At 42.4% G+C, this 21,322-nt stretch overlaps 1 protein-coding gene across 2 annotated transcripts in view; it reads left to right on the plus strand.

Annotated features, from left to right (window-relative positions):
- Positions 1 to 21,322, plus strand: part of WDR27 (WD repeat domain 27) — a 608,839-nt gene that overhangs the window by 285,210 nt on the left and 302,307 nt on the right. For both annotated transcript variants that reach the window (XM_073627863.1, XM_073627864.1), the window contains 2 exons: positions 355 to 476; positions 11,749 to 11,846. In XM_073627863.1, the coding sequence (XP_073483964.1) occupies positions 355 to 476; positions 11,749 to 11,846 (220 nt within the window). The remainder of the gene's footprint in view (positions 1 to 354; positions 477 to 11,748; positions 11,847 to 21,322) is intronic.

Consider the following 21,322-nt stretch of genomic DNA (forward strand, 5'->3'; position numbering starts at 1 on the left):
GTTTATTTTATTACACCAGCTCTTCATGGTGAGCTTTTTGGGTTCCTGCCAATGTCTAGGTATAAGGCTTTTAGCCGCATTTAAAAGCTGTGGGAGTAACATTCTTACGTATTGCTTAGTTGGTATTCTTATCCCATGGAATAAGCACCCCCACGGGTCGACAGAGACCTCAATGCTAGTTATCTCTTGTTGTTAGTATTTTGAACTTAATTCATTTGGTGAGCAGAAGCCAATGGAGGGATTATACATAATTACAAAATACATAATTAAAATGTATAATGTGAACTATAGTGTCTGTGTTTAGTATACCTTTAATCACAAATGCTAAATAATCCTGAACATTTGGTTCATTAGATATTGTACTTGCAGCTGGAACTAATCGTGCTGTAGAGGTTTTTGATCTGAATGTGGGTCGCAAAGTTGCAACAATTCCAGATGTCCATCCAAGAGCAGCCCATCAGATCTGCCAAAATAAGGTAAATACATTTTCTTCATAAAGACCAATATCTCACAGAAGAGAAAACCTACATTTCCATATAAAAAACATAGTAATTAAACTCACATGCAAGGGTGCCTGTAAACCCGGCATGAACAGCAGGCAAGTTCCTAGGAAATCTGCCCAACTGCAGTGGTATGCCGCCGCGGTATACTGGTTGATTTTCGGGACTGGAAGTGTGTCACGATGACACGATGCTGCGGACCAGGCACCCTTGCATGTGAGTTTTTATATAGAATAAATGTTTTAAAAACGTTGCTGCGCAATGAGGCTTTTTCTGTAATTTGCATGAGGAACATCTACCCCAAACAACACTAGTATATAGAGGAATGAGGCCCTCTTTATCATATCCAGTCATATAAAGGAAGTATCGATCCCGAACCACATCAGTCCACAGAAAATCCACAGGGACTGCCCCACATGTATGTTTGACCAAACTAGAAATAGTTGGTCCATTTGGAGGGGTGAGCTCACATCCATGTGGGGGCACTGTCCTGTGAGCACATATTAAGCACTTATCAAGCACGGATTCATATCCACTTTGTAGAGCACGAGCACTTCAATTGGGATTTGGGACTTTATTATTGCTTCAAGTTTATTGATGTTTGCAACAAATCTTCTGTATGGGACTTTCTAGTGATTTTTTAGAAACGCACCAGGTTTCAAATGTGATATCTACAGTTGCAATAAAAAGTATGTGAACCCTTTTGGAATGATATGGATTTCTGCACAAATTGGTCATAAAATGTGATCTGATCTTCATCTAAGTCACAACAATAAATAAAGCTAGGAATGGAGGGACCAAATAGAAAACACCACATCCCAAATTTTTGAGTAGAAAAAGAAAATGGGCTTTGGGGTAACCAACCCCGGGACTTTAATGGTGTTTGTATTTTTAAAATATCAATTCATCAGAGTTTTAGATAGAATAAAAATTATTTTTATTTATTCAAACATTAAAAAAAATCACAAGACATGATTATAGTACAGAAAGAGAATTTTTTTTTTCCATAAAATTCTGTGACATATCACAAAAGATACCACTTTGCTTAACATGTTTCGCTCATTGGAGCTTCCTCAGGAGACTTGTCATGTGGCATCATATTTAACCAAACTGATGATCAAATATGTATATAAACTCAAGATTGAAATCAATAAGATAAATTCTAGGGTTGCTTTCCTTCAGAGATGGGTCTTCAAAAGTGTTTGCAGAGATGTACAATATAAACAGCAGGTGGAGTCCTTTCTAAAAGTGTAGGTTTATAGAATCAATATTGTCCATGAATCACATCCACCGTGAAACTGGAAAAATTCACTCAATGGCGAGATGAACAAAATAGAAAAATTTCAAAAGTGCTTAGTGCATATAGGGCTTACATCCAAAATGAGCCAGGTCCTAGAGTATATATCAGGTTAAAATCCTGATAATGGATAGGGAGCAATGTAAAAAGTTGATGGGGGAGGAAGGTATACCTCCCGTCTGGCTCATTCAGTAGCCGACAAGACCATGATCAAAATTTTCTCTTTCTGTACTATAATCATGTCTTGTGATTTTTTAAATTAAATTAAATTAATTTAAATTAAATGTTTAAATAAATAAAAATCATTTTTTATTCTATCTAAAACTCTGATGAATTTATGTTTTAAAAATACAAACACCATTAAAGTCCCGGGGTTGGTTACCCCAAAGCCCATATTCTTTTTCTAAGTCACAACAATAGACAATCACAGTCTGCTTAAACTAATAACACACAAAGAATTAAATGTTACTATGTTTTTATTGAACACACAATGTAAACATTCACAGTGCAGGTGGAAAAAGTATGTGATCCCTTGGATTTAATAACTGGTTGAACCTCCTTTGGCAGCAATAACTTCAACCAAACGTTTCCTGTAGTTACAGATCAGACGTGCACAACTGTCAGGAGTAATTCTTGACCATTCCTCTTTACAGAACTGTTTCAGTTCAGCAATATTCTTGGGATGTCTGGTGTGAATTGCTTTCTTGATGTCATGCCACAGCATCTCAATCGGGTTGAGGTCAGGACTCTGACTGGGCCACTCCAGAAGGCGTATTTTCTTCTGTTTAAGCCATTCTGTTGTTGATTTACTTCTATGCTTTGGGTCGTTGTCTTGTTGCAACATGCTTTTTCTGTTGAGCTTCAGCTGGTGGACAGGTGGCCTTAAGTTCTCCTGCAAAATGTCTTGATAAACTTGGGAATTAATTTTTCCTTCGATGATAGCAATCCGTCCAGGCCCTGATGCAGCAAAGCAGCCCCAAACCATGATGCCCCCACCACCAAACTTCACAGTTGGGATGAGGTTTTGATGTTGGTGTGCTGTGCCTATTTTTCTCCACACATAGTGTTGTGTGTTTCTTCCAAACAACTCAACTTTGGTTTCATCTGTCCACAGAATATTTTGCCAGTACTGCTGTGGAACATCCAGGTGCTCTTGTGCAAACTGTAAATGTGCAGCAATGTTTTTTTTGGTCATCAGTGACTTCCTCTGTGGTATCCTCCCATGAAATCCACTCTTGTTTAGTGTTTTACGTATCGTAGATTCGCTAACAGGGATGTTAGCATATGCCAGAGACTTTTGTAAGTCTTTAGCTTACACTCTAGGATTCTTCTTCACCTCATTGAGCAGTCTGCGCTGTGCTCTTGCAGTCATCTTTACAGGATGCCCACTCCTAAGGAGAGTAGCAGCAGTGTTGAACTTTCTCCATTTATAGACAATTTGTCTTACCATGGACTGATGAACAGCAAGGCTTTTGGAGATACTTTTATAACCCTTTCCAGCTTTATGCAAGTCAACAATTCTTAATCGTAGGTCTTCTGAGAGCTCTTTTGTGCGAGGCATCATTCACATCAGGCAATGCTTCTTGTGAAAAGCAAACCCAGAACTGGTGTGTGTTTTTTATAGGGCAGGGCAGCTGTAACCAACACCTCCAATTTCATCTTGTTGATTGAACTCCAGTTGGCTGACACCTCACTCCACTTAGCTCTTGGAGATCTCATTAGTCTAGGGGTTCACAAACTTTTTCCACCTGCACTGTGAATGTTTACATGGTGTGTTCAATAAAAACATGGTAACATTTAATTCTTTGTGTGTTATTAGTTTAAGCAGACTGTGATTGTCTATTGTTGTGACTTAGATGAAGATCAGATAACATTTTATGACCAATTTGTGCAGAAATCCATATCATTCCAAAGGGGTTCACATACTTTTTATTGCAACTGTATTTAATCTTTGTGGCACTCAGCTCAATTTATCTGCATAGGACTTTTTAGCGATTTTTCAAAGTCGCATCAGTTTTCAAATGTGATATTTATTTAACATTTGTGGCACTTAGCGCGGTATATTTATTTATTTATTTATTTATTAACTTCTGAATGCAATTGTTTCTACTAGATTTTAGTTAGGGGTATCAGAGTAAAGGGGGCTGAATACAAATGCATGCCACGCCTTTCATTTATTGGTAAAAAATTTGGAAAACCATTTATCATTTTCCTTTCACTTCACAATTATGTGCCACTTTGTGTTGGTCTATAAAATCCCAATAAAACATATTTACATTTTTGGTTGTAACATGACAAAATATGGAAAATTTGAAGGGATATAAATACCTTTTCATGACAATGTAGTATGATGGTTGATGGGGAAGAGGGTCTCACCCCTACATTCTGTCCCCTAAAAAGGATGTGGGGTTTTGGGGGGGGGGGCTATTTAATCTGGACACCCCCTTTAGAATAATGTGGCCCCTGATATCCCTTCTCCTCATGTGTATAAGTAATGTTTACTCATTAACCAAAAAAAAATGAACATAAGCAACCACATTGTGGAAACATCCTTTATTGAAAAAGATATTAACCACTTCTGGACCACCGCATGCCGATATACGTCTTAAGTTTAAAGAGGAATATCGTTGTTATGGCAGCAGCTAGCTGCCATAACCCTGGTATTTTCTTTTTTGGCCAGTGGTCCAGTTTCCGATAATAGTGGTCTCTGCGGAGGATTTGCCGCAAGATCACTTTTATCGGCGGCGGGAGAGGGGCCCCCCTCCCGCCACGCTCCGGAGCGCTGCGCCACTTACCGGACTAGTCGGCAGCGGTGGAGGTGATCGGATCCTCTCACGTCAGTGGCATGGAGACCAGTGAGGGGAAGATGGCCCCCACCCGTCTCCATACCATTGCAGGGTGGAAGCACTGTCAAAACGTCACTTCCCCCCATAGCTCTTAAAGGGCTATTTTTTTTTAAATGACAAGATTTTTTAATTTTCTTATTGCATTTTACTGTAAATATGAGATCTGAGGTCTTTTTGACCCCAGATCTCATATTTAAGAGGTCCTGTCATGCTTTTTTCTATTACAAGGGATGTTTACATTCCTTGTAATAGGAATAAAAGTGACACTTTTTTTTAAGAACAGAGTAAAAATAAAAAATAAAAGGTAAAATAAATAAGGAAAAAAAAAAATGTAAACGTGCCCTGTCCTGCCGTGCTTGCGTGCAAAAGCGAACGCATAAGTGAGTAGCGCCCGCATATGAAAAACGTTGTTCAGACCACATATGTGAGGTATTGCCATGATCGGTAGAGCGAGAGCAATAATTCTAGCACTAGACCTCCTCTGTAACTCAAAACATGCAACCTATAGAATTTTTTAAACGTCGTCTATGGAGATTTTTAAGGGTAAAAGTTTGTCGCCAGTCCACGAGCGGGCGCAATTTTGAAACCTGACATGTTGGGTATCAGTTTACTCGGCGTAACATTACCTTTCACAATATAAAAAAAATGGGCTAACTTTACTGCTGTCTTATTTCTTAATTCGAAAAAGTGTATTTTTTCCAAAAAAAATGCGTTTGTAGACCGCTGCGCAAATACGGTGACAGAAAGTATTGCAACGACTGCTATTTTATTCTCTAGGGTGTTAGAAAAAAAAGCATATAATGTTTGGGGGTTCTAAGTAATTTTCTAGCAAAAAAACCTGTTTTTAACTTGTAAACAACAAATCTCAAAAAGAGGCTCGGTCCCTAAGTGGTTAAAAAACGTTTCTTAGTGTAAATCCAAAAATGTCAAGTACATCTTTAAGCAATGTATATCTAGGTCAATCAAGATGAGCAAAGCCTGTGAATGTTGACTCGCATCTACTTTCACTGCAAATGACAGACTCCTGGTGTTGGTGGAATACAGATACAGCAGCGGGGATCCCGGGGGACATCACTGACTAAATATGGCCTAGCCTGTTTGTTTACAAGCCATTTTTAATGCCATACATCTTACTGCACTGCAGCTTCACGTGCAGGTGTAAGGCATCCCAAAGCATGTTATTTAAAGTGTTTCTGAAGGCAATTTTTTCTATTAAAATAAATAAAGATGTTATACTTACTTGCTCTGTCCAATGGTATTGCACAGAGCAGCCCCAAACCTCTTATTCTGGGGTGCACCAGCGACCTTGGCTCCTGTTCTTCTCTGTCTGCCCCATAACAAGCCACTTGCTATAGGGTCAGACAATCTGTAAAAAGCTGTGTCTAAAAATTGTCCAACGATTTCCAATTAATGTTTCTCCACATTAAATTGCAAAGATTTTAAATATATCATCATCTACAGTACATAACATCATCAAAAGATTCAGAAAACCTGGAGAAATCTGCACAAGTGCACAAGGGACAAGGCTGAAATGCAATATTGGATGCCCGTGTTCTTCAGGCCTCAGATGTCACTGCAGTAAAAACATGATTCTGTGATGGATATCTCTGCATGGGCTTAGGGATACTAACAAAAAAATCAATGTCTGTGAACACAATTCACTGTGCCATCCAAAAATGCAAGTTAAAGCTCTATCATGCAAAGCGTGAACAAGTGTGATCTAAACATGATCTTCTATGGGCCAAAGCTTATTTAAAATGGTCTGTTGCAAAGTGGAAAACTGTTCTGTATTCAGACGAGTCAAAATTTGACAACCTGTTTGGCAACCATGGGTGCCGCATCTGAGGACTAAAGAGGAGAGCTTCTGGCTTTTTATCAGCGCTCAGTTCAAAAGCCTTCACCTCTGATGTCTTAGGGTGCATAAGTGCATATAGAACGAACAGCTTGCACATCTGTAAAGGCACCTTCATTGCTGAAAAATATATATCCAGGTTTTAGAGCTGCTTATACTCCCGTCCAGATGACATCTTTTGCAGGGAAGGCCTTGCATATTTCAGCAGGACAATGTTAAAATCGCATATTTCATCTATGACAAAAGCACGGCTTCATAGTAAAAGAGTCAGGGTGCTTAACTGGCCTGCCTGCAGTCTAGACCTTTCACCAATTGAAAATATTTGGCACATCTTGAAACTAAAAATATGACAAAGAAGACCCAAGACAGATAAGCAGTTAAAACCTGATATCAGTCAAGAATGGGACAACATTCAAAACTTCAGCAACTGGTCAGCTTCCAGATGTTTACAGAGTGTTCTTAACCACTTCAGCCACGGACCATTTGGCTGGCCAAACACCAGAGCACTTTTTGTGATTCGGCACTGCGTCGCTTTAACTGACAATTGCGCGGTCGTGCAACGTGGCTCCCAAACAAAATTGACGTCCTTTTTTCCCCACAAATAGAGCTTTCTTTTGGTGATATTTGATCACCTCTGCGATTTTTATTTTTTTGTGCTATAAAGAAAAAAAGAGCGACAATTTTGAAAAAAAAGCAATATCTTTTTACTTTTTTCCATAATAAATATCCCCCAAAAATATATATAAAAAAATGTTTTCCTCAGTTTAGGCCGATACATAGTCTTCTACATATTTTTGGTAAAAAAAATTCACAATAAGCGTTTATTGATTGGTTTGCGCAAAAAGTTATAGTGTCTACAAAGTAGGGGATATTTTATGGCATTTTTATTAATAATTTTTTTTTGGCGGTGATCAGTGATTTTTATCGTGACTGCGACATTATGGCAGACATATTGGACACTTTTGGCACTATTTTGGGACCATTCACATTTATACAGCGATCAGTGCTATAAAAATGCTATAAAAATGCATTGATTACTGTGTAAATGTGACTGGCAGTGAAGGGGTTAACCAGGAGGGGGTGCTGAAGGAGTTAAGTGTGTCCTAGGGATGTGTTCTAACTGTAGGGGGGGATGAAGAACGTGTGTCACGACACTGATCACCGCTCCCGATCACAGGGAGCTGTGATCAGTGTCCTGTCTCTAGGAAGAATGAGGAAATGCTTGTTTACATCAGCATTTCCCCCTTCTTCCTCTCCGTGAGACAATCGCGGGTATCCCCGCGGACATCGAGTCCGCGGGACCCGCGATCACACTCACGGAGCTCCACAATGCCGCGTCTTAAAGGCGATGTACAGGTACGTTAATATGCTTGTCCGTGCCATTCTGCCGATGTATATTGGCGTGAGCCGGTCAGCAAGGGGCTAAAAGAAGAGGGGATGCTACATTGTAGTAAACTTGGCAGTATCCCAACTTTTTTGAGACCTATTGCTGCCATCAATTTCAAAATTACCCTTTTTTGTTCAGTTTTTATTTTCTCATTTTAAACATTTCATATGTTTTCTATTTTCTATTCTGACTAAAATATGGGTTTATGAGATTTGCAAATCTTTGCATTTTGTTTTTACAGTATGTAGATTTTACACAGCGTCCCAGATTTTTGGAACTGGGGATTTAAAATGCATTACCCAAGATAAACATTATAGAAAAAAAAGCTTTTAATAGTGTTTAGTGATTGGGCTGGTGAAATCTAGCTTGTGATTGGTTGAGAAATCATAATCAAAACTCATGGCTGCATTACTCAGAGCAACTAGAAATATTTGAACTTTCCCAGGAAGAATTACTGCTGGCATCTAAAATTCCTTTTAAGCATATATGTTGTGTGTGTGTGTGTCTATATACATATATGTACTGTGTATATACAGTCTATACTATATATATACATATACAGTATCTCACAGTATGAAACACAGTGACTAATAGGAGGAATATTCAGGGCCATCTTTAGTATTGTTTGGACCCTGTCCACAGCCATCACTGTACACCCCCCCAGTCCACAGCTACCACTGTACCCCCAACCAGTCCACAGCTACCACTGTACCCCCAACCAGTCCACAGCTACCACTGTACCCCCCCAGTCCACAGCCACCGCTGTACCCCCCCAGTCCAGAAGCCACCACTGTACCCCCCCAGTCCACAACCACCACTGTACCCCCAGTACATAGCCACCACTGTACCCCCCAGTCCACAGCCACCACTGTACCCCCCCTGTCCATAGCCACCTCTGTATTCCCCCCCCGTGTCCACCTCTACCCCCTGTCCACAGCCACCTCTGTATCCCCCCCGTCCACAGGCACCTCTGTGTATCCCCTGTCCACAGCCACCACTGTACTCCCTACATACATTGAATCCGGCCCTTAAGCGGAAAAAGGTTGTTGACCCTTGTCCAAGAGGGTTAAGGCAGTGCTGGAAAATAATGTTGGCCACACAAAATATTGACACTTTGGGCCCGATTTGGACATTTTCACTTAGGGGTGTACTCACTTTTGTTGCCAGCGGTTTATACATTAATGGCTGTGTATTGAGTTATTTTGAGAGGACAGCAAAATTACACTGTTATACAAGCTGTACACTCACTACTTTACATTGTAGCAAAGTGTAATTTCTTCAGTGTTGTCACATGAAAAGATATAATAAAATATTTACAAACATGTGAGGGGTGTACTCACTTTTGTAAAATACTGTGTATATATATATATATATATATATATATATATATATATATATATATATATATATATATATATATACAGTATACACTGTATATACAGTATATACACAGTACATATATATGTATATATATGTATATAGATATATATATCTATATATATCTATATATATATATATATATATATAGATATATATAGATATATATATAGATATATATATCTATATATCTATATACAGTATACACTGTATATACAGTATATACACAGTACATATATATGTATATATATATGTATATAGACATATATATATATACATATATATATATATATATATATATATATATATATATATATATATATATATTATCACATTGTTATGATGTTAGAAACTGACATTATAACAATGCACTTTTGCTTGTTCAGCTACTTTAATTAAATATTATATATAAAAAGAGCATTATGCCTATGTCTGTTTGGAGTTCAAATTTGTATTGGAGTTTGGGGTTTTCAACAGTTCTTAGAATATGTAAGCATATTTTTAAGTAAAATGTGATCTGGAAAAATACTTAGTGTGTTGAGATGCTCATGTATCCCTTACAACACGTGTTCAGTCATTCAGCTACTGGTGTTCCATTCTTTTGCTCAGTCAGCTGAGTGATTTTGGCCTAGGTAAGCACTGGATTCTGTCAAAGCTGTGGACACATGGAATCTCTTGGGGCTGAAGTGGAGGCATACAGCCTGCTGTGGTTTTGAAAGAAACGTCAAGCTTGTTTTTCTTAGTCAAAAAACTATTAATGGAGCTTATAAATCACTTTGTTAAAGTGGATTCCATTAGAGTTTATTATGAGTATATTCTAACCTAAAAGTACTCTTTACTGCACATTGTATGTTTGTTTGGAAGCTTTAACAACAGATACAATGAGGGGATTTAACAAAGACTTAACACGTGAAAAAGTGTTCAATTTTCTAAAATGAATATATTCCTATGCAAAGAGATCCAAATGATTAAACCTAGTGTAAGTAGATTGTAAATGGGGTGTACAGGAAAATATAAATTCAAAATAGAGATTTAGAAGAAATGAGGCGAAAAAAGTTTTTGGACGCAAAGTAAAAGTGAAAAGAGAAGCAGCAGTCCTTTTCTCCTTTCAGCACATTGCTTGTTAACACATGAGCACTGCAGCACAGCTGACGGACTCCCCATGCTGCTTCTGCCACCCCCAATCTAAGCTCTATTGTACAAGGTTTAAAAAGGGCCAATGTTAATTTAAAGTGTGTCTTAAACTTCAAAACAAATGTTGTAGCTTACCACAATATAAGTATGCATCTGAGCATTTTTTTTCATGTGTAAGCTGTTTTAATTTCTTTAAAAAATTGTTTAGGGGCCAGGCCCCAGCAATCCCTACTAAAGTGTGGCAACACCACCTTCCTGTATGCCCTTGATGGAGCAGAAGTGTTGTCCCCATTCTCTGCACCGAAACTTATGTTGACACAACAAGCACAAACATTCTACAGGTTCTACTCCATGAGCTCTACATTACAAAGTGCACTGCCCAAGCTTCCTGTTGTGGTTATCTGTGAATAAACTTAAAACCTAACTCCAGGAATACTATGTATTTAAATACAGTAATTTGTTTAGACCTTTTCTTGTACTAATAGATAGATGTACCTGCTATCAGTGCTGTATAAACTCTATGTAGCATCAGCTAAGTACAGTACAAAGAGCTGTGTTTGGGCAGTGGTACAAGGACTTCCCATCCCACTCCCCAAAAAACAAGTTAGGGCTAAGTGCTACTCAGCCATTCACAGGAAATCTTCTATTTTTATGAATGAATACAAGACTTCTTGTGATTGGGTTATGTGGAGATCATTTACCCATCTCTCCACCTCAGCCAATCAGAAGAAACCTTGTATTGATTCATAAAATACAAAACTTCTGATGAATGGCTAAGCAGCAATTAACCCAACATGATTTTGTTCCAATAAAGGGACAGAAGCCTCCATCCTGCTGCTGGAACACAGTGTTGTATACTGTATGTAGCTGATGCACATACATTTTGTACAATGCTGACAGCCACTGCATTGATTAGTAAAAAAAATAGTTTGTTTGGGACAGCTTGGCCCAAATAAACTATTTAAAGTGATAAGGTTCCTGGAGTTAGGCTTTAAAGTGAGATGTTATGAGAGAAACATAGAGAATAACATCACTGACCCTCCCTTCTTCAAGTGCTGGTTACTCCACAGTCATGCTTACCCACAAGCTTTATTTTGTTGAGGCACTGATTGCAACAAATTTGCAAATAAAGAAGTGTTTTTTTCTTTTTTTCTCTGCATGTTACATATAGGTCATTGAATAGCCCAGCAACTTTCATTTTCAATAAGTTAGCAATGGTAGTCTCTTAATGTTTCTATAGCTTTCCATTACCTGGTGATGAGTCCTATATCAACAAAATAAAATGTGTTTTGTTAGGTTTATTGTATTGTTTTGCATATTTGTAATTTGTTTGCTTTTATTCTTTCTTAACATAGGGTTCTATGTTTAGTGCCCAGCCTACTGAAGCCTATAATCTCTTTGCGACCATTGCCATTGGTGATAGCCTAAAGTTATGGGACATTAGGACTTTACGGTAAGAAGGAATTTGGGGGAATACATTTAATTCGTACTTTTCTATTCTAAATTTATGTATATAATATGTGTGAAGAAGGAAGAAAGGAATTAAGTTGAAAGGCAAAATGTCTTGCTTTCCCCTCATTGCTGGAAGGGGGTCAAGGTAACACGGTACTACGCTGGAGAAATGATCAGAATTTTTTTTTTTTTATTACACATTATAATTGCTTATACCCGTGAATTTCACGGGTATAAGCAACCATTTTTACTGAATGAAACTGATTCAATTTATGTGTATTGTTGTGATTAGCTGTGATTTGCCACAGCTAATCACCTGGTACAGATAGGTCGTGATTGGCCCTGTCTGTACCATGTGATTACTGTGACCAATCACGGCTAGCAACACAAATGTGCACAATGGATGGCATGAAAGGAAGCCATCCAATGTTTACAATTGTCATGTGATCTGCTGTGTTTGGTTGCAGTGTTCACATGGTAGCGGCAGCAGGCCAGTTGACAATTGGCTGGACGGGAAGTGGTTAATTATTATAAAAGGGCTGCACCTTCAGGTGCTTGGACACTGGCAAGCCACTTAAAGCTTTAGACGCTCCCTTATATAAGCCTTCCCACCATGTAAGCCTCAGTTTTTGTTTTTGTGTCCAAAGGTGTCCAAAGGTGATGACCCTTCTATCAAAACTACTACTAATTCCCCAAGCCACTGTGGCAGAGGGTGTCAGTTTTCCTAATCAGTGCCTCCTGGTTTTGTTACTATGGAGACTGTACCTGGACCCCATGCAAAGATAGAAGCGGGGCTGGCCTGTAATGTTGTGGCTGCACTGAATGCAGCATTTAGGCAATTTACGTAGATATGCTGTGCAGCGTGTGTGTCACCGCTGGGTGCTATACAGATTCCCCTGAGGGGAAGTCCAGTCCTTGCAGACCCCCCTCTTCACTGGGGGGGGGGGGCAAGCCCAACTGAAGTGGGTAAAATCTGTCTAGAGCAATGGTTCTCAACTCCTGTCCTCAGGACCCACTAACAGGCCAGGTTTGCAAGATAACTGAAATACATGACAGGTGATATAATTTGCTGCTCAGTGATTGCAGTATTCTAGTCTGCATCTCCCCAAGGTAATACCTAAAATCTGGCCTGTTAGTGGGTCCCGAGGACAGGAGTTGAGAACCACTGTGTAGAGGGTCCTGTGAGACTGCTCCTCTCTCCCTTGGTGTGGTAAGAGTGCATCTTAAACACAGCATCTTAAACACAGAATATTGCAGCAGCTCCTAGGGTTAGTTGGGGATTACGTCCCTCTTCATCATACTCCGCTTCATCTTATTCACATACAGTAGGTGACCGCAATATTGTGTCAATCTCGCCGCATTTCTCTGCGAGATTTGAACCTGCGAGCCCTGTCGCAGGAGCCAGCGCCGAGATGGCTCACTCATCGGGAAAGGAAAACTTTTTTTCCTTTCGCGATGAGTGACAGGCAGTGCTGACAGCTGTCTGGTATGAATCCTGAGAGGGGAACGCCGCGCCAAATTTTAAATAAAAAAACCGGCGTGGGTTCCCCCCCCAGGGGCATACCAGGCCCTTAGGTCTGGTATGGATTGTAAGGGGAACCCCTTACGATGAAAAAGCGGCGTGGGGGTCCCCCCCAAATCCATACCAGACCCTTATCCAAGCACGCAGCCCGGCAGGCCACGAAAGGGGGTGGGGACGAGCGAGCACCCCCCCTCCTGAGCCGTACCAGGCCGCATCCCCTCAACATGGGGGAGTGAGTGCCTTGGGGGAGGGGGGCACCCTGCGGCCCCCCACCCCAAAGCACCTTGTCCCCATGTTGATGAGGACAAGGGCCTCTTCCCGACAACCCTGGCCGTTGGTTGTCTGGGTCTGCGGGCGGGGGGCTTATCGGAATACGGTAGCCCCCCTTTAAAAAGGGGGCCCCCAAATCCCAGCCCCCCACCCTATGTGAATGAGTATGGGGTACATGGTACCCCTACCCATTCACCTGGGAAAAAAGTGTCAGTAAAAAAAAAAAAACACAGTATACAAATTTTAAGAGTAATTTATTAGGCAGCTCCGGGGTCTTCTTCTGACTTCAGGGGGTCTCCTTCCGACTTCTCCCGCTGTTCCGCCTCTTCTCCCGGTGTTCTGCCTCTTTTCCCAGGCCCCTCCGCTATCTTCTTCCAGCTCTTTTGCCAGCAAGAGGGGCCCGGTCTGTCGCCGCTGTCTCGCCACTGTCTCGCCGCTTCTTCTCTTCTTCCGATGTTGACACGACGCTCTCTCCGGCTGGAATGCTGTGTGCGAGCTGCGGAGTCATTTATATAGGCGGTGACCCTGCCCCCTTGTGACGTCACGGTCCCAGCATGCGCAGGGACTCTGGGGTCACGCCCCCTTATGACGCCAGATTCCCTGCGCATGCTGGGACCGTGACGTCACAAGGGGGCGGGGTCACTGCCTATATAAATGGCTCCGCAGCTCGCACACAGCATTCCAGCCGGAGAGAGCGTCGTGTCAACATCGGAAGAAGAGAAGAAGCGGCGAGACAGCGGCGACAAGACAGCGGCAGCAGACCGGGCCCCTCTCGCTGGCAAAAGAGCTGGAAGAAGATAGCGGAGGGGCCCGGGAGAAGAAGCAAGGAGACAGCGGCGAGACAGCGGCAGCAGACCGGGCCCCTCTCGCTGGCAAAAGAGCTGGAAGAAGATAGCGGAGGGGCCCGGGAAAAGAGGCGGAACACCGGGAAAAGAGGCGGAACACCGGGAGAAGTCGGAAGGAGACCCCCCAAAGTCGGAAGAAGACCCTGGAGCTGCCTAATAAATTACTCTTAAAATCTGTGTACTGTGTTTTTTTTTATTGACACTTTTTCCCTAGGTGAATGGGTAGGGGTACCATGTACCCCATACTCATTCACATAGGGTGGGGGGCCGGGATCTGGGGGCCCCCTTATTAAAGGGGGGCTCCCGGATTCCGATAAGCCCCCCACCCGCAGACCCCGACAACCAACGGCAAGGGTTGTCGGGAAGAGGCCCTTGTCCTCATCAACATGAGGACAAGGTGCTTTGGGGTGGGGGGGCCGCAGGGCGCCCCCCTCCCCCAAGGCACTCACCCCCCCATGTTGAGGGCATGCGGCCTGGTACGGCTCAGGAGGGGGGGCGCTCGCTCGTCCCCACCCCCTTTCCTGGCCGGCCGGGCTGCGTGCTCGGATAAGGGTCTGGTATGGATTTTGGGGGACCCCACGCCGATTTTTCATCATAGGGGGTTCCCCTTACAATCCATACCAGACCTAAGGGCCTGGTATGCCCCTGGGGGGGGGACCCACGCCGGCTTTTTATTTAAAATTTGGCGCGGCGTTCCCCCCTCAGGATTCATACCAGACAGCGAGCCAGCGCGACATGCACAGTACCCTGTCGCCGAGAACCAGCGCGATGGTATTGCGCTGGAAACACAATCTCGCGGTCAGGTACTGTAGTAAATGTAATTTTTAGCACATTGTTAAAAAAAAAAAACTTTTTCATGAATGCACACCTTTAGTCCAGCGCTATCCTATCCACTCCTATTCTGGGTTGAATGACAGCCAACATTATAATAATAAAACCCTGGTGGTAAGTCATCATAGTTGGACTTGGTACTATCAATTCTGAATATTGGGCACAATGCTTAGTACAGACTGCCAAAAGAGAAGTGAAAAGATCATTGATGCCACAGGATTGGTCAAAAGACCAACAAAAAAGGGGATGTACTGCATATTTTTAAGCTGGCCATACATTGATCAAAATTCAGCCAGTTCAGCAGGAACCATGTTCACTCTTTTTTTTGTTGTTTTAAAAATAAGGATGACATAATTGTATGAACAATGAACAATTGAGGGTGAAAAGGAACCGAAAATTACAAGCAATATAAATATAATAACATTCCAACCAGGTACAGAGGTCGAACATAGAAAGCAGACATATACCGTGGCGTCGTCATGGTATGAACAATGCATGGTTTATGACTATATGACAACTTCAACTGTAACCGTGCAAACGGCGGATTGGGGGGGTGAGAGAAAAAAAGGGATGGGGGCTTAAATAGCTGAGGTAAGGACAGGGGAAGTTTCACGAGTAGATCCATGGGTTTCATTGTGAGAGTAGCAGGTCTCAGTCAAACCCCATAGGAAGATGCCAGGAGACCCATGGCATCCAGATGGCCCAAAGCATTTGATTTTATCCAGTTTAAGTTTTTCATGCAGGAGCATAGAGTTAACTCAGGACTTGGTGTCGCCTATAGATAGAGATGGTGTTACCTATGCTCTAACAATCATTTGTCTTGCAGCAGTAAGGATATACAGTAGTAGCTTAAAGGCACTTTACTTAACCCTGTGAGCGTAAGATTAAGGAGGGTGTATTGAGCAGCAAAAAGCATAGAGACATTAAAGAGTTCAGGAAATATTTGATAGATGGCTGTCCAGAATTGGCTAGCCACAGGACATGTTCACCACACATGGAAGTATGTGCCTGTCTGCCCACAGTTACAGAAGCAAAGAAATGAGCACAACAGGTTATAGTGGGCCACTTTAGAAGGAACAAGGTACTCCCTGTCAATACTTTATAATTTTTCTCTACGGCTAAAACATTGATGGGCCTAGATTTGGTAGATTCCCAGTTTTGTGTCCTATCCTGAACCTATCCAAGTCAGTTCCCAGGTCAGATGTCCATTTTTGAGCATAGGCGGGTAAGTGTTGCGAATTTGGCTTCAAAAGTTGGGCATAGAGAAACAATATCATGCAAAGGGTGTGGGGCACACTTAGTTTTAAAAGATGTAAGCATCCTGGGACCTACGGGGCAGTGCAAGTTTTCAGGAAATTGATCTGAAGTTGTAGTTGGGTAAATGATTTCATGCTACTCCTGGTCAAGAGGTGTCGAGCATGTGTTGTGTTTTTAGAGATCCATTCTACCCGGATGGATGCCCAAGGAGTGGAAAGGCCTAGGGCAGGGATATGCAATTAGCGGACCTCCGGCTGTTGCAGAACTTCAAGTCCCATGAGGCATAACAAGACTCTGACAGCCACAAGCATGACACCCAGAGGCAGAGTCATGATGGGACTTATAGTTTTGCAACAGCTGTAGGTCCGCTAATTGCATATCCCTGGCCTAGGGGAATGGCAGAGTTGAAAGTGAAATCCATCAGGGGTTTATGCGGGGAGGTAAGGTTAGTGGAAAATTTTACCATGTCCCAGACTTTAAGAGTAATGCCCCGTACACACGGTCGGATTTTCTGATGGACAATGTCCCATCGGAGCATGTTGTCGGAAATTCCGACCGTGTGTGGGCGCCATCGGACATTTTCCATCGGATTTTCCGACACACAAAGTTGGAGAGCAGGAGATAAAATTTTCCGACAACAAAATCCAATCGCGTCAATTCCGACCGTGTGTGGCCTGTTCCGACGCACAAAGTGCCACGCATGCTCAGAAGAAATTCCGACATGGGACAGCTCGTTCTGGTAAACTTAGCGTTCGCAATGGATACAGCACTTTCGTCACGCTGCAATGTTCAAAATGGTTTAATACAGCGCACTCTCTTCTTCTTTATAATGTGACAAGAATTAAGTAGTTTTGCTGCTCATATTCACACACACTTCTCACAAACTTTTATTTGTGTTTTTTTTGTGGGATTCCATGAATATATTGTTATTAGTTGTCACATCTGACAGTTTTATATTTTTTTTTATTTTTTATTTTTTGGATTTTCAGCCTTTTTTTTTCTTTAATGTTTGGATTTTTGCCAAGGCTGATCTTTGTTCAATGTTATTTTTATTTTTACTCCCGAATATTTTTGTGTGTGTTTTGTGTGTCAAGTTACCCCAACACCATTGATATCTTTTATTATTTAATCTCAAGGAGATTGTTTGGTGTTGGTGTCCCTTGTTCATTTCACATTGTATATTTGAAATGTACCTGAATCCTCACAAACCAACTGTCCTTTTTGAAGTAAAACACATAGGAGAGTATAATTCAAAACAAAAATCCTTTATTAAGGGATCAGAACCAAACAAAGAGGAAGGCAACACTGGATCAACAGGAGAAATTAGCGAAGCCTGGGACCCCCACGGCAGACATCAATTCTTCAACATCAAAATTGGTGGCCTGAGAAGTCCATATGTAAGGGAGGCCAGTCTGGTCCAGAATTCGCAGAGATCCGGATAGCAGCAGATGACATCTGTGTCCCCAGGCTGTGGTACCACAAGAGGCTGCATTTTTTGGCCGACCAGACTGAACCCAGAGCAATCACTGTCTGGTGTTCCTTCCACGCTTCCTTCCGGGCTGTGGCTGTGCAGTTGGAGATGTGGCAGGAGGAGGAGTAGGACCTGGAGGAGGAGGAGGACTGGGGGGACCTGGAGGAGGACTGGAAGGACCTGGAGGAGAGGGAGGAGGAGGAGGACCTGCAGGAGGAGGAGGAGGACCATCCCCAAGATGTGTGTGAGGTGTAATTTGGCCCCTCATACCTTTCTCCAGAGCCTCCGATATGAGGGCCTCACACAAGACTTTTTGGCCCTCCTCCATCCTCTGCATTTTATAGGCTATGAAGGCAGCAATGTTCTCCTCCATGGTGTGGGGTGCTCCCAGGACCTCTGTAGCCCTCCAAAAGAATGCTATAGCAGCCTCCTCTAGGGTACTCCTCCTACTGCCACTTTCTCTTTTCAGGGGGGGTGGAGGGACCTTGATATCAGCCAGCCGGCTCGGCCCAGCCACCTCCTGGCTGAGACTTCCCTGTGTATGAAAAAGGGACATGGTTGTAATGTTTTGCATCATCAATCACAATCCTAAATTAGTACTCCCAACTAACATCTAGTTAACATCATTGATTGGACAAGCAGAAATATTTAGAGGAATGCTATACCTGGCTCAATCTGGGCTCCTCCACATGTGACCTGGAAGGCCCAGGTTGGGCATCAGAAGCCTCAGCCAGGGGGGAAGGAAGCGTGGAAGGAAGACTGGAGAGGGATGGCCTGGGTTCAGTCTGGCCTGCCAGAAAGTGCAGCCTGTCGTAGTACAACATCCTGGGGACATAGAAGTCATCTGCTGCTCCGGATCTCTGTGAATCCAGGACTTTCTTGCGCTCCCTCAGATATGTGCTCCTCAGGCCACCAATGAAAATCTTTAAATAAGTGATGTCTGCCGTGGGGATCACCTGCTTCACAATTTCACACAATTGCTCCAGTGCTGCCTTCCTCTTTGCTTGGTTCTTGAAATGGGGGTGGGTAATCTCCCACAGACAGGGCAGCTCACTTAGCATCTCTACGAATACTGACATGAAGTCATTGTCTTTCATTAAGATATCCATGTTCACTGCAAGACACAACACAAGACAAAGCCTAATGTCAGACAAAACTCTCCTAATCTTGTTACAATATAGGCCTCAATCTAGAAGCAGTATAGGCACAAGTTTGTCTCTTACCTTCGTTCTTACGATTGGCGCGTCCAATGCTCCTTCCTCCGCTCACAGATCGTACGTAATACGCACGCATGTTACGCTTTATACACACTGCGCATGCGTGTAACTCCGCCCGCCCTTGACGTTCTTTCTAGTCTATTCCCCGCCCCTTTTCGTTCGGCGCAGTGGGTGAAGAGCACATGGCGGAGTTACAGCAGGTGCGTGCTAATTCTAGCAACGAGGAGGAGGAGGAGGAAAGGCCGGATCTAGGCACATCCCGATCCAGAAGGAGATGTTTTAAGGCCACAAATATGTCGTTTGGGGAGATGTTGGAGATGGTCGACATCATGAAGAAGTCCGACTATGACGGAAAATATGGGCCTTACCCCAACCCGAACATCCGAAAGGCCAAGATCATGGCGAAAGTGGTCAGGAGTCTTGAGAGGAATTTTGGGGTACGAAGATCGAAAGATCAGCTCAGGAAGCGGTGGTCGGACCTGAAGTTGAGAGAGCCAGATCAGTACCGAAAGATTCGGAGAGTGCTGCAAAAAAGTAAGTAGTTGTGCTGTGTTCCTATTCTTTCTGTCTTTATTCCGTTCGTTCTGCTCCATATGCTTTTATTAATTGTAACGTTTAAAAGGGCAACTTTAATGTTCATGTGCCCATTATTCGTTCGTATCAAACATTTTTCTTTCGGCCTCTAGAACACCATTGTTTAGGCCATATGCATTTTCACACATTTTTTGGGGCCTACTTGGATGCCAAATATTTGTTTGTGTAGATGGGTTTGTTACTAGAAATGCCAACTAGATTGTGTGTAAGGAGAGGACACTGAGCAGCTGTTTTCACATCTGGACACTGGAGCACTAGTGTGGGACACAAGAACACCATTTTTATTAGGGGGGGGCACACAGGTGCTCCAGTGTATACTATAGGGGGGGCTACATCTGTGAAGCTTGTACCAAACAGGTAAAGTATTGCAGGTTGACAAAGGACACTAAAAAATATACATCTTGGAACTCGGCTAAAATAGACAATTGTACCCCACTTCCAAGCAATGTTTCCTATTTCTAGTTCTGCCATCAAATATCTGTGTGCTAAGTATACCATTTTTGTTTTACATAGGGGAGAAAAGACTCGGAGGACACCCCTCATCCCAGGAGAACAGAGACCCCCCACCTCTGGAAGAAGGGGAAATACCGCAAACACAAGATGCTGAGCAGGAGGAAGAAGAAGACGTGGTGGAGATTGGCACCACAACAGGTGAGTGTCTGCGACCACAGGCTCAGGTAAAAGAGATGGATGGTGGCAGATTTTTGAGACCTTTTTTTTTGTTCTTTATCTCTTTTTAGGTGATCGTGATGTGAGGGATAGAGAACGCTTTACTTCTGAAAGTGCCCAGATACTGATCGGGGAGATCATGGGGTGTAATGCCGAACTGCAAAACATCAAGCAAAAAATCAATGATGTTATTAAAAAAAATAATAACATCATTGATGTTTTGGGGCGAATTTAAACCCCACAAAATCACCTGTTTTATTATTGTGGTCCAATCTTCCAAAAATTTTTTCAATGTTTAGAAAAGCCAAATTTGGAGGATGCACACAGTGTGCCAACATGTGCTATCTGCCATCACGGGAGATCAATGGACGCGTTTTGGGGGTGCAACCCCTTCCTCAATTATAAAGTTGTGTTGAGGAAGGGCTTGCTCCCCCAAAACACGTCCCTTGATCCCCCCTGATGGCAGATAGCACATGTTGACATTTGTAAATTGGTGTGCATCTTCCAAATTTGGCTTTTCCAGGGGTGATTTCCCCCCATCTGAACGCTATATCAAACCCAGTTCCTAAATACTGATGTCTGATATAGCCTTCAGGTTTTACCATATGTGAACTTTGTAAGTTCAAGTTTTTTGGCTTTCTTGTTGGTTTTACACAGGCCTGTTTTATCTGAAATAGATATTTCGATTTTTGATAATGCTACTGCAAAAATTGTTTTACAACAAACATGTTGGTTTGTTTTAAAAACCTTTCGTAAATGCACATGTGATTGTGCAGGTATAAAAAAGTGCCTTACTCAAGA

This window comes from Aquarana catesbeiana, linkage group LG04, assembly GCF_042186555.1.
Source record: "Aquarana catesbeiana isolate 2022-GZ linkage group LG04, ASM4218655v1, whole genome shotgun sequence".
Lineage (NCBI taxonomy): Eukaryota > Metazoa > Chordata > Amphibia > Anura > Ranidae > Aquarana > Aquarana catesbeiana.